At 33.7% G+C, this 12,334-nt stretch overlaps 1 protein-coding gene across 3 annotated transcripts in view; it reads right to left on the bottom strand.

The window, feature by feature from the left end:
* Positions 1–3,682: 3,682 nt before the first annotated feature.
* Csmd3 (CUB and Sushi multiple domains 3) overlaps positions 3,683–12,334 on the bottom strand; it is a 1,148,052-nt gene continuing 1,139,400 nt past the window's right edge. For all 3 annotated transcript variants that reach the window (XM_006993205.4, XM_042265493.2, XM_042265494.2), the window contains 3 exons: positions 11,551–11,638; positions 10,035–10,170; positions 3,683–5,642 (listed from right to left, as the gene is read on the bottom strand). In XM_006993205.4, coding sequence (XP_006993267.1) covers positions 5,483–5,642; positions 10,035–10,170; positions 11,551–11,638 — 384 coding nt within the window. In that variant the 3' untranslated portion in view covers positions 3,683–5,482. The remainder of the gene's footprint in view (positions 5,643–10,034; positions 10,171–11,550; positions 11,639–12,334) is intronic.

The following is a 12,334-nucleotide window of genomic DNA, read 5'->3' as shown; positions in this document are numbered from 1 at the left end:
AAATGAAAAAAGTTTAACTTATTAGCCTAAAGGTGTTGCAGATGAATAAGGCAGTTTTCCTTTGTCTGCTCAGTGGAATCTTGCAGTGCACATTACCAAGGTTCAAGGTCATGGGTACATTCTGGATAATTCCACTAATACCTCATCTATTTACATGATCTATATAATCAGATTGAACCACCTCAGTCACTACCATACTTTCTGTTGTCTAGATTTGGAATTGGATCTTCAGATTTTGATGTTGGAAACACATTATATCTATTACAATCTCAGTAGCAATCCTATTAGTGTTTGGGTACTGTTGATCTATCTTAATTTTATCTCCTTTAATTTACCTAACTTGATGGTCCTGTGACAGTTTCATTCCATCTATCTGAATACTATTCATTGTTCTCTGTGGACAAATGTCAGCAAATGTACAGACCCTAAAATCTTCTATGTTCCTTTTCATCCAGAAGTAGAAATACCAACTGAACTCACATTTCCTAATGAATTGCTTTGGGATGTTCTGTATGGCAAATATGTTAATAAATAAAACACTGATTGGCCAGTAGCCAGACAGGAAGTATAGGAGGGACTAACAGAGAGGAAAATTAAGGGAACAGGAAAGGAAGGAGGAGATTGCCTGGAGCTGCCACCAAGACAAGGATGATGTAAGGTACCATAAGCCACGAGCCACGTGGCAAAGTATAGCTTAATAGAAATGGGCTAAATATAAGAGTAAGAGCTAGACAATGATAGGCCTGAGATAATGGCCAAGCAGTTTAAATAATGTAAGAGTTGGTGTCTTTATTTTATAAGTGGGCTCCGGGACTGGCGAGACTTGGCAGGAGCTGGAGAGAAATTCTCTAGCTACAATGAATTGTAGAGTTATAGGTCTTGATGGGGAGAATGTTAGATAACCAGTTAAATATTAGGAGACTTTCCTGTTGGTGAAATGAACCCTCCCTATCATCAGCAACTTATATAACCTTATATAACAACATGACTACCATTGCTGGTCAAGAATGGGCTCTGAGTCCATGAGTAGTGATGTGATGCTCTGAGTGGCCAGGATGAGAATCACCAATTGATGACAATGTAACACTAAACCCAAACTAAAACTAAAATACTAAATAAGAATAGTGTTTAGGCAGAGTATTTCTGGGAATAGAACAGAAGAGACAGTAGTACCCTATTGCTAGTGGTAATACAAATGGGCAGACCTCTGTACAGGAAAATCCCTCTCATGGGAAGATAGCTGTTCAGGAGACTTTAACAATAGTATAAAGCCTACTTGAGATACATGTTGCCACAGTGCTCTCTTGGTCCACTTCCCATTCTTACCTTGATAGTTCTCCTTCTCTTTCCATAATAAGCACCTATCTTCTACATTGCTCCTGTGTATCTGAATTCTTTTGACAGAGGCCACAAGGTCTGGAGTCTAGAACAAGATCACAGTAATAAGACCACCCCTGTTTCCACAGCTCTGCTAATAGTTGCAAGCAAGTTTTGGTCGTATGAAAATTTAAACAGGGATTTCATGTCTTATATTTTGCAGTACAATTTGAATGTAGATGTGCTTCTTTTTACAAGACTAATAAACTTACTACACAGAGGGACTTATTAAAGTTGGGAAAGTATCTGGCCTGTGTTCACTACTTCCATTGTTTGTATTCTGAAGAAAGTAACCTAAGGTCTGGTATTCCCTTCTATTCCCCAACAGCTTCTAAATCTACTCTTAAATTACTTCAGAATACTCAGCTCATGAAAGTGATGACAGAGAGCTATTTCTCAAATTTTACAACATCTATATCTTCTTTGATTAACATTCCCTTACTTCTAGTCATCCTAAAAACAAAAGAAATCAATCAAACCTTTTTTTCATCTCAAATCCCTATCTGTGCATGATTGTGTGTGTGTGTGTGTGTGTGTGTGTGTGTGTGTGTGTGTGTGTGTGTGTGCGCGCGCGTGCGTGCATGTGTTCTTGTTCTCACACAACAACATGCAATAGGAGATGGTAGGTGATTCTCTCTTTCCCTTATGTGGATCCGAAGGACAAAACGCAGATCATAAGCCTCTCTCTACTGGCATAAACTATTGCTCTTTAACATTGTTTAAACTGTGCTTACTTTAAATTTATAAATATTTAACAAGCAGTATGTTGTGATTTTCCTTTAAAAAGATTAACACTCCTTACTGACCTTTTAGTCTATATTACATTCTTTTTTTCTACCACCTCCCTTATGAATGTACCACATAGCAAAATCAGTCTTACCTTTTAGTCATTTCCACAATCACTACACAGTCCTCTGTGTCCAGAGATTCTGTGTGAGACTTACATTTTTAATTTTCTTAAGCATATAAAAATGTAACAAGGCTTTAAAATAATTCTCTTTTAAAATCACCACAAAAATACTATGAACTTTTGAAAATGTAAAAGACTGCAGAAAATTTTAAATAAATAAAAACTAACATACTAGAACATATTTAAAAGAAGAAAAACCTATTAAGAAAGGCATCAATATAGAAAAACAGAGGAAAAGAAGCATAAATGTGAATAAAAAATAAATGAAAAGATAAGTGAAAATGCACAGAAATTATGAGTAGAAGGTGGAGCTACAAAGTTAATATGGAATGAAAGATCCAAGCTGAGACAGAGAAATATCACTAAGACTAAGTCTGAGGCTCTCAAAAAATATAAGCTGCCTCTTATAGCATAAAAGTGCTTTAGTAAATTGAATTAATCAATGTATGATGACCAGAACATTATAGAAACAATAACTTTCCAGAACACCAATGTGTACATTTTCTACTTATGTACAAAAATCCTCCATTTGCTTAAAAATCCATTTCTTTGGGTGGTAGTTACTGTGAGTTCTTATCTATGGAACATGTTAAAACAGAAGAATTTTAAAAAAACATGGATGTATTAGAGATTATCATTATGTATAAATTTGTACAGTCTCACTAAAAGTCATATTTGAGGACAGCTCTAATTCAGGCTCTTAAGGCACTGAACTGTTAGAGAAAATATTATTGAGCCATGTATGCATCAGAGGTTTGTCTAGATGAGTTTTGAAGAGATAACTTTATAACCTGCCAGAAAGCAGATAGAACCTGAACTCCCTTAGATGAGCATAATCTGAAGATGTCCTCTTATGAGGGAGAAAATGGGCATCTTGTTTTGTAATACCAAACTTAAATGCCCCAGAGAGAACAAGGTACCTCCTCAGTAAGGAACATACCAGCAAGGAGTGATGCTGGTCATCTAAAGAAGCCCCCAAACCTCCCCATCTCACCATGCAGTCATCTATCAGCATGTCCCTCTCCTTCCCAATATATCCAATGTTCCCAATGGAAAGGCAGGTCTGACCATCCCTCTGGTTCACGTCTTGGCTAGCATTCAATAAAGTACTTTTATTTCCAAAGTCTCATGTCAATGTTCCAGGGGCCTCTTGAAGTGAGGCCTTCTGTGATAGCTGAACTAATTATATTTACTGGGATTCTATTTACCTCAAAATGACTGTCACTTTTAGAAGTAGAATATAGAGGGAGAAACTATAATTTATTACTTGTTGAAACATAAACATGACATCTAGTTGAGGAACATTTTTTAACAGCACCAAGTTAAAAACTGGGCTGTGCTTTGCTTTTACTGACCAGAGCAGCTATAGGTGAGTTTGAAAAGAATACACATTTTACAAAAGCAATTATCCTTTTTTATTTGTTTACATTGCACTGAAAATTTACATCATACTTTTACAAAGTTTTTTTATCATAAAAATATACTTCTTTACAAAAGTGTATGCATTAATATAAGAGGAGTAGCCAGTTGCAGAAGAAACGTTGTTTAAACAAGATCTTAAACGTATTAACCTTAACATTAGTGAATGAATCATTGTTATTGCAGTCATTTGAATAAACAAGAATAAATAACAGATGGCATAAAATTTAAAACCGCATCCTGTCAGTAGAATACAATGTTGAGAAAATTGTAGGAATTTCCAAAACAATGTATCTCAAAGGGTTTGACAAGAAATTCACTAAATGTAGAGATAGCTCCAAGCGGTGCTTCCAGGTGCAATGGTTTCTCGTAGGCACTCTTGTCTCATGATACAAAAAGCGAGACCCTTCACAGAACAATCCATATTTGAAATGGACAACAACAAAGAGTTCACAATGGATATGTGTTGTATTCGGTGAAATGAAACATGATAAAAATAAAAAATAAGACAATGCCCTATGGAAAAAAATGCCAACAATTCTGGATGATATAGCTTTAAATGAGCTAACAATCGCATAAAACTTGTTTTAATTAGACAATGAAAAACACTGGCTGTACCTGATACCTACTTCTTAAAAATAGGGTATAGACAGAACATTTAAAACCTGTGAAAATTTGATGAACACATATATTTGGGAAACAAATTTATATTGTTGATCTGAAAGAACATCTTTTTTGGTTCTTTTAGTCATTAAGTTAAGGGGTAGATCAGAGTATGTTATACTTCTTTGTTCAAAGAAATTATAAAGTATCAAAACTGGTAAAAATCAAATTTTCAGCTAGAAGGATATGTAGACATCATAAATTAATTGACTTATTCTGTTAGGGCTTTCAAAACCACTGGTTTGTTTGGTTAAAAACATAATAATATCAAGTTGGTGTCTCAGATAATGGCAAAATAAGCATCTTTACGGATAATTTTTGTGAGCTGAAATAGCTTCAGGATGACCAAGTGTATTGAGGCAAACATGTAAAGAGCATCTCATGGCTCAATAGATAAAACTTTTTCCTTAATAATGGGGGAAAGAAGAAAGGTCACATCATGACCTTGTCATTTTCAGGAACTTGAAAATGATGCTAAAATAGTAAGAAATGTTTTATTAATACAGAATGCCAGATTGGGGTGGGCAACCTTATTTCTTCTGTGTCATCATTTAGTTCTTAAATATTTAGAGATATGTGTCATTCCTAAATATCCAATGAAATAAGGAAAATAATGCTTGGGGTAAACAAGAATGAACTGCAGATACGAGGCATGAACTACAGACATGTGGGTGTGATGTAGCTTATGACAGTAGAGAAGTCAGTGATCTATTGACTCTGGTAAGTATAGCTCTTATTTTCTACCCTATATCATTTTTAACCCAGTCCCTCTAATATAGTTTATAAAGCACAGAAATACTGATAGTGGATGCTCCTCCAATATATGCAAATAAGTTTATGTTTTAGAATAATCTCCTTTTTAAAAAAAGCAAATAAACTGTGAGTAAGCACTCCCAGAGTGCAGCCAGATCTCTGTAAAACTCTCCATGGTACACATGAAGAATAATTTTGATCCAGTTTATGAAAAGAAAAAAAAACACTCTTCTCTGTCATTCCTCAGGAAAAGGTGACCCAGCAAGTCCTGAAAAGTGTGCTTTGTTTAGCAGTGAACTGGAAGTGCACTGTTCAGTGTGTCGATTTCCAGGATTCTGAAGAAGGCAACGTGTTGCCGTGTTATACCATTGTGCAAACTGTGTTCAAGTTGGGGTCAAATCGCACGGCCTTCCCCTCCACAGACTTGGCATTGGTGTCATACATAGGGTTCTCAAAGGCTGCTTGGCCATTGTTATTTTCATGAACAGAACATCCTGTGTACTGTGTTTTGGGTGCAGTCCTGTTTAGAAAAACAAGATTAATAGTTGCATGTTAGGGTGCTTCTAGAAAATGAGTTCAAATAATACATTTTCGTTAGCACTGGGGATAATGCCACTTAAAATTGTTAATTAAGAAATTTTAAACAGTAAATATTTAGGAATACCACCTATAAGGATCATATAAATATAAATAAATGATATTGACTCTAAAATTTTTTGAGAAATAAAAAGAAATTACTATTTATAAATAGTATAAACCAGGATGGTGTATCTTATCATTGCCATAAATTCACTTATAATATACTTACTGAGCATCTGTTTATATTCTAGGGATCATTCTTGACATACTTTCAAAGCATACAATGTCATTATTATGGTGGATTTAAATTGAAGTAATAGAAAACAATGATTATGGGTAAATAAAACAAGAAGAATAGATCATGAGAATTGTTATGACTCAATGGAAATCAGTAAATGTGATAAGAACCTCAAAATTATTTTAGGAAAGACGGCGAGGTAAAAGCTATTTGGGAAATAAAATTCTGTGTGAGGCCTGAAGAATAAAGAAGAATGCAATTCTATACTAACACAGAAAAAGAGAACTGCATGAAGAATAGATAATCCATGTTCACCAACCAGAAAGCTAATTTAGTTACCCCAGACATGCAAATCTTCAGCTGGCATGGTCAAATGTATATATAAAAGCCAATAAAATGTTCAAAATAAAAACTACATAGTAAAAGGTCTTGCCGATATTTCTGTCATGAAAATGTTTCCCAATATTTACTTATAATTAAATACGTTTGATGTTGCTTAAAGCAAATGGAGTCTAGGTTTGTGTAGCTTCCCATCTGGAGGTTCCTAAGTTTTTGCCCCTTTCAATAATGTTACTGTATTATTTCTCCATCCCAAATTGCATTTTATAACTTGTAGAATGTGCTGAATTTTTTATGAAAAAAGGGAAGACTTGGCCTAGCCTATTTCTAGGTGCTAATACATAAAAAGGTTTTTTATGAAAATAAATTTGATTCGTTGCTCCTTTTTCATATTTAATACTATACTTTTCAACTATCAATTTCATTGAAATTTTTGTTATGCATTCTATTGTGCTACAATACAATCCCAGTATATTTTCTATATTGTTATTATTTCACTTATAGGTAAACTCAGTGGAAGTAAACTTTAAAGCACTCTTAGGAACTTAAATTTAAGTTCCTACTTTGAAAAACAATACTTAAAGAAATTGCTCTTTTGACAGGTGAATCCTTTACCATAACTACAGCCCCATTCCTGTCTTTCTTTGATCAACTATACTTAAAACTATGTAATAGATTATGACCATTTCTCTGTTTCATTTTAATTGGGTAAGAATCAAGAAAGATAGGAATCAAGAATATATGCCAGAATTGCTTCTTAACATTGAAATACATTTTCTTAAAACAATGTTTTGTGAATCTCAAACTGGCCTCAAATTCTCAGTATTCAAAGATGATCTGGAACTTCTGATGCTCTCCCCTCTACCATCCTTGTGCTGAGACTAGCATCATGCAGGGCCATACCCAATTTATGTAGGATGAGACTGTACCCAGAGTGTCATGGGCAAGCACTCCATACCACAAGCCTTGGGCAACATTTTTGTAAGGAAAAAGATTCACCAAGTTTTACAAAAGCAAAAATGTTACACTGTGAACATGGATTTGATCAAATTTCATCAAATCCTAAATATGTGTTAAATCTATCAAACTTTTATGAAAAGACAGTGGCCTACAATTTGATGATCATTTCTCAGATATGGCATACATACAAAAAGTAAGAGAAAGCAATGAGAAAGGGGGAAAAGAACTTTTGTATTTAAATATGTTGCATTAACAAAGTGAAGAGAAAACTAACAGAAAGGAAGACATTATATTCAAACTCTGTATTCTATAAAGGTGTCATGTCTAGAATAAAGTACCCACTCTTCCAACTTATCATCAATAAGGCAAAAAGAATTCAGTTTGTAAATAGACACGACATAGTTCAAAATCTACTTAAAATTCAGAAAATAAGAGGCACTGGGACTCTCACCCCAGTTGATAAATCTACAACACAGTCTCTACAACAACCAAGCTTCAAAAAAAAAAAATCATGGGAAATGGGATAGAAAGATTCTAAGAGCCAATTGACCAGAGTGTTTGATTTCAGTGTTTTCTAGACATAGCAGGGAATATCACCCCATAAAATCTCAACTCTATGGTTGGCAAATAAGAGAAAATAATTTAAGCACCAGTTGATATGCCAAAATGGACAAGGGAAGTTAGATAAGATCTCAAACCCAGGTGGGAGCTACAAGCAATCAATGGATGAGAAAAAAGGGAGGATAAGTCTTCTCTATGGACAAGACTCCTATCCCAAGTGGCCAGTGCTAGACACATTTCTATAACAACACTAAATGGACTCAGATTGTTTGTTTGTTTGTTTGTTTGTTTTGGGTGTGTATGTGTGTATGTGAGTGTATCTGTATGTATGTGTGTGTGGATGTGGATATGTGTGTCTCTGTTTAACAATAAGTGTAGAACAGTGGTTCACAACTTTCCTAATGCTGTGACACTTTAATACAGTTCCTTATGTTGTGGTGATCCCCAGTCATAAAATTATTTTGTTGTTATTTCATAACTGCAATTTCACTACGGTTATGAATTGTAATATAAAAATCTGGTATGCAGGATATCTGCCAACACAATATCCCAATTGTGTTGTTCCATTGTTTGAGAACCTCTATACAGGAAGAAGTCATGAATTAGAGAAGGAGTGAGGAGACTGGAGAAGCTGAAAGAGATGAGGATGGTAGAAATGATGTAATTACTGTATTAGGTATGAAATTATCGTAAAATTTAAAATTAAATTAAAATTGAAAATACTTGACATTATCAGAAATCATAGAAATAAAAATTAATGAATTTTTCATTGTAATGAAATACCACATCAAACAATACTATCATTGATACATTAGTAAATTAAACTAAACAAAAAAAACAGACAATAAGCATCAGAGATGTGGAGAGCTCACTCATTGTTACTGAAAATGTAAAATGGTGTAGCTGTTATATAAAACCACTTGGTGCTCTCTCAGAAAATTAAAACTAGAATTAAATACACTCTAACAATCCCAATCTTTAGTGTATACTCAAATGAAATGAGAATACATGTCTAAGAAACAAAAAAGGCATGCAAAAATGTACATACTAGCACTATTCACTATAACAAAGGTTGAGACAACTCAAATGTCTAACAATTTAGGAACAGACTCATTCAAAGAAAATAATACTCCACACAATGTAACATTGTTCAACAGAAACTGAGCAGTGATGAATGATATCATGAGTAAAATCTTAAAAGATTTACTTTGTTCTTTGTTTAAGAAATAAGACCAAATATCATGTATTATATGATTGAATTCATATGAAGGATCCAAAAGAAGAAAAATGACAGTTGTAGTTCTTGGTATTTGGCTGAAGTTTGAAGGATGGGGATTAGAGCAACTGCTAATGAACCCACATGCCTTGTATTGATGAATGCGTTCTATGAGTACACGGCAATAAATTTCAGATGACACAGTGGGTAATCCCAATGTGACTGAATTTTACAGTTGAAATGTGGTTAAAACTACGTACATATTACATTAAAATTTTATTTGTATATATAATATTAAATGGCGCTCATATTTTGATAGCACAGATTGATATATAGTAAAAACATGAGTTTGGGAGAGAATGTATGTAAGTAGATAAATGTGTAAATATACTTAAATATATTTAATTGAATTCTTTGGTTGTCTGTAGATTTTATTTGATAAGGGATTTTTCCAAATAGTAAAGAATTAAATAATGAAGTTCCTTCCAAATGCTGTATCACATAGAATACATACGACTAAATTATCATATATTGCTATATCTATCACAAACATAACATATTCATTAAATAATCTTCAAAGAAATGATGGTAAATGAAACATTAGAAGATGACCATCTGTCAGCTAGGGTAAAATTATCCAACACTGCCACAAGAACCTGAGCTTTCTAGTCTTCACCATAAATCTGTCAGCATTTAATATCTTTTCAATTTAAACCTTAACATAGATTCAATATCTCTAAAGCATCAATATGGGTAATATATAAATAACATGTGCAATAAATTCTGTTCCATGAAAGTTAAAGACAAAATGAGAAAGTTGAATCACATGCAGTCTAATAGTGATTTCTGCTATGCACATGGGTATCATGGGGTGATGGTAAAATCGAAAAGGATTATAACAGTTCTGCACATAGATCCTAACAACATGTAAAATGAAAATGTGGAGTCGACGTAGTATGATAGGAATGATAGGAAAGGAAAGTTTGTGTAAATTTTGTCACCAAAGTCACACATCTTACCTTTGTTTATAAAGATAAAACCCAAATCCTGCAAATATAAGTGCAAAAAAAGGCACGAGAATCGCAATGGCCACGGAACTGCTGTTTGTACCATGAGGTTGATTCGAAGAATTTGACCCTTCTGAAGTATTCAGTCCTAATGGAAAAAACACAAGTAGTCATGGACATAAAATCAGCTCAAGCTTATAACTGATTTTTATATTTCATATCAATTATTTTCTTCAACTGAGAAAAAGAAGGCTTTCTAAGATTTAGAGTGGAGATAGAGTAGAGGAAACAGATAATAGCTCTGTGCTTGAGGAAATTGATTCTTATACATTGTGTTGAAAATGTAGTGTTTTAGGCACTATGGCATGTCATCTGAAAACTCTGCATCCAGTTACATTACTATGTAAAATATCCAACACCAGTGAATATTGTGTTCCATTCAATTCCATTCAAAACAGCACAAATTTAGGTGGTATAGTACATGAAATGATAAATTATTATTTATTGACAATGAGTTAATATATTACTTATTTTTATTAATATGTACTTACTGGCCTAAAATAGACTATGTAGTTTTAAGTAATATTTTATTTATTATTTAAATATTTCATATATTTAAACTGTATGGTTTGATCACATCTATCCCAGTACTTCCCTTCCCCTCTCTAGTGTTCTCCAGACTAGTTCACAACTCTACACATTTTGATGAACATATTCATTCAAAGGATTTATAAACATTGTCACATTTCTTTATTTTCAAATCATATCTCTTTCTTTACTTATTTTTCCAGTGACTATGTGTATTTATGTAAAAGTTTAAAGTCATAATTTGTTAAGATAAATGTTAAAAGATAGCTTTTAGTCCATTGTTTATATATCCATACAACAGTTCAATGATGGGAGACAGTACACCTCAAGAATATATACACCACAAGATATGTGTTTATAAATATAAGGAGATCATTAATATGTGTGCCCATGCTAGAAGAATTATAAATGAAAACGCCAAAACCTTGTGCATCAGAGCACAGAAAATTTGTGTATTTGGGAAGAACCAAGCTCACAAAGGGACCCATTCCTCAAAGTTATTTTTCCTTCCAGGCTTTAAAAGTTTCCCATAGTGCCACTACATCTTCTGAGAAGTAAGAAATTTGCTCCAATATTCAAACTGAAAAGAAGTAGTATAGTTCTCAGGAGAAGAGGTGAAAATAATTTACAGTTTAATATTACCATGTTATCTATATCACTTTTGCTTCTTTGTATTTGCTTCGGGGCAAGATAGCTCATCATATTGATGACAGCTATACTGAGACACTAAGCTTTGTAGAGTTATTACATAGAGAAGTTATAATTTAGACAATGTGGTTATTCTTTAAATGCTGTAGAATGGCTAGCTGCGTAGTCCTGAAAATGCATAATTCGAGATACTGTGAGAGTACAAAATATACAGAATCACTTATGTCTTTTTATGATGTGTAGAGTATCAAAGGAATAACTTGAAAATAAAAATAAAAAATAAAAATATTACCCAATCTTTGCAGTCCAAATTGCCCATAATCTTTGCCTTTAATAAATCCTTGGAATACGTAAGTAGCTCCATCAGGCTCAGCAGAAACCTGAAAATATTTGGAATTCTGATTAAATATGAGGACGGATCACAGCTTTAGTTGTTATATCTAAATAATTACTCAGGATATTTAAAATGAAGCTCAGCCTTTGTTCTTTCCATATTCCTCCTATGGAATGAACACATGGTACAAATTTTCTATCATAAAAACAAAAGTAAAATTTATAATTTTAAATAATTATGATGTTGGTAAACAGGAGATTGTGTGTTGCTTTACCACGGTTTTACAAATCTCTTATAGGCTAAGAAGTCTATTATTTAAAATGAAAAACAACATGTAGAAATTGATTTACGGTGTAGAGAGATGGCTCAGAACCTAAGAGCTGCCCTTCCAGAGGACCTGCTTTCAGTTCCCTGAACCCATACTGGGAAGTTGACAACCACCTGTAACTCCAGCTCTCGGTGATCCAACACCATTACTGTGTCTCTGTAGGCAACTGCATGTATGTGGTGCACAAGCATATCCTCAGGCAGATACAAATAAAAGCAAATAAAAATAAATCATAAATTAGGTTCCGAATTATATTGGCCCTTCTTCCACTCCAGAGACTCCACAGAAACAAGATAATGTCTCTTTCATCAGGCTGGGTTCATTCCCAACCTCACTTTTAGCCACAGGCATGTGAGGGGGATTGAGAGTGGGTTAATTGTAATTCTATGGTGTAAGGATCATATTTTCCCATTA

This window comes from Peromyscus maniculatus, chromosome 20, assembly GCF_049852395.1.
Source record: "Peromyscus maniculatus bairdii isolate BWxNUB_F1_BW_parent chromosome 20, HU_Pman_BW_mat_3.1, whole genome shotgun sequence".
Classification (NCBI taxonomy): domain Eukaryota; kingdom Metazoa; phylum Chordata; class Mammalia; order Rodentia; family Cricetidae; genus Peromyscus; species Peromyscus maniculatus.
This window is presented reverse-complemented; position numbering and strand designations above follow the sequence as displayed.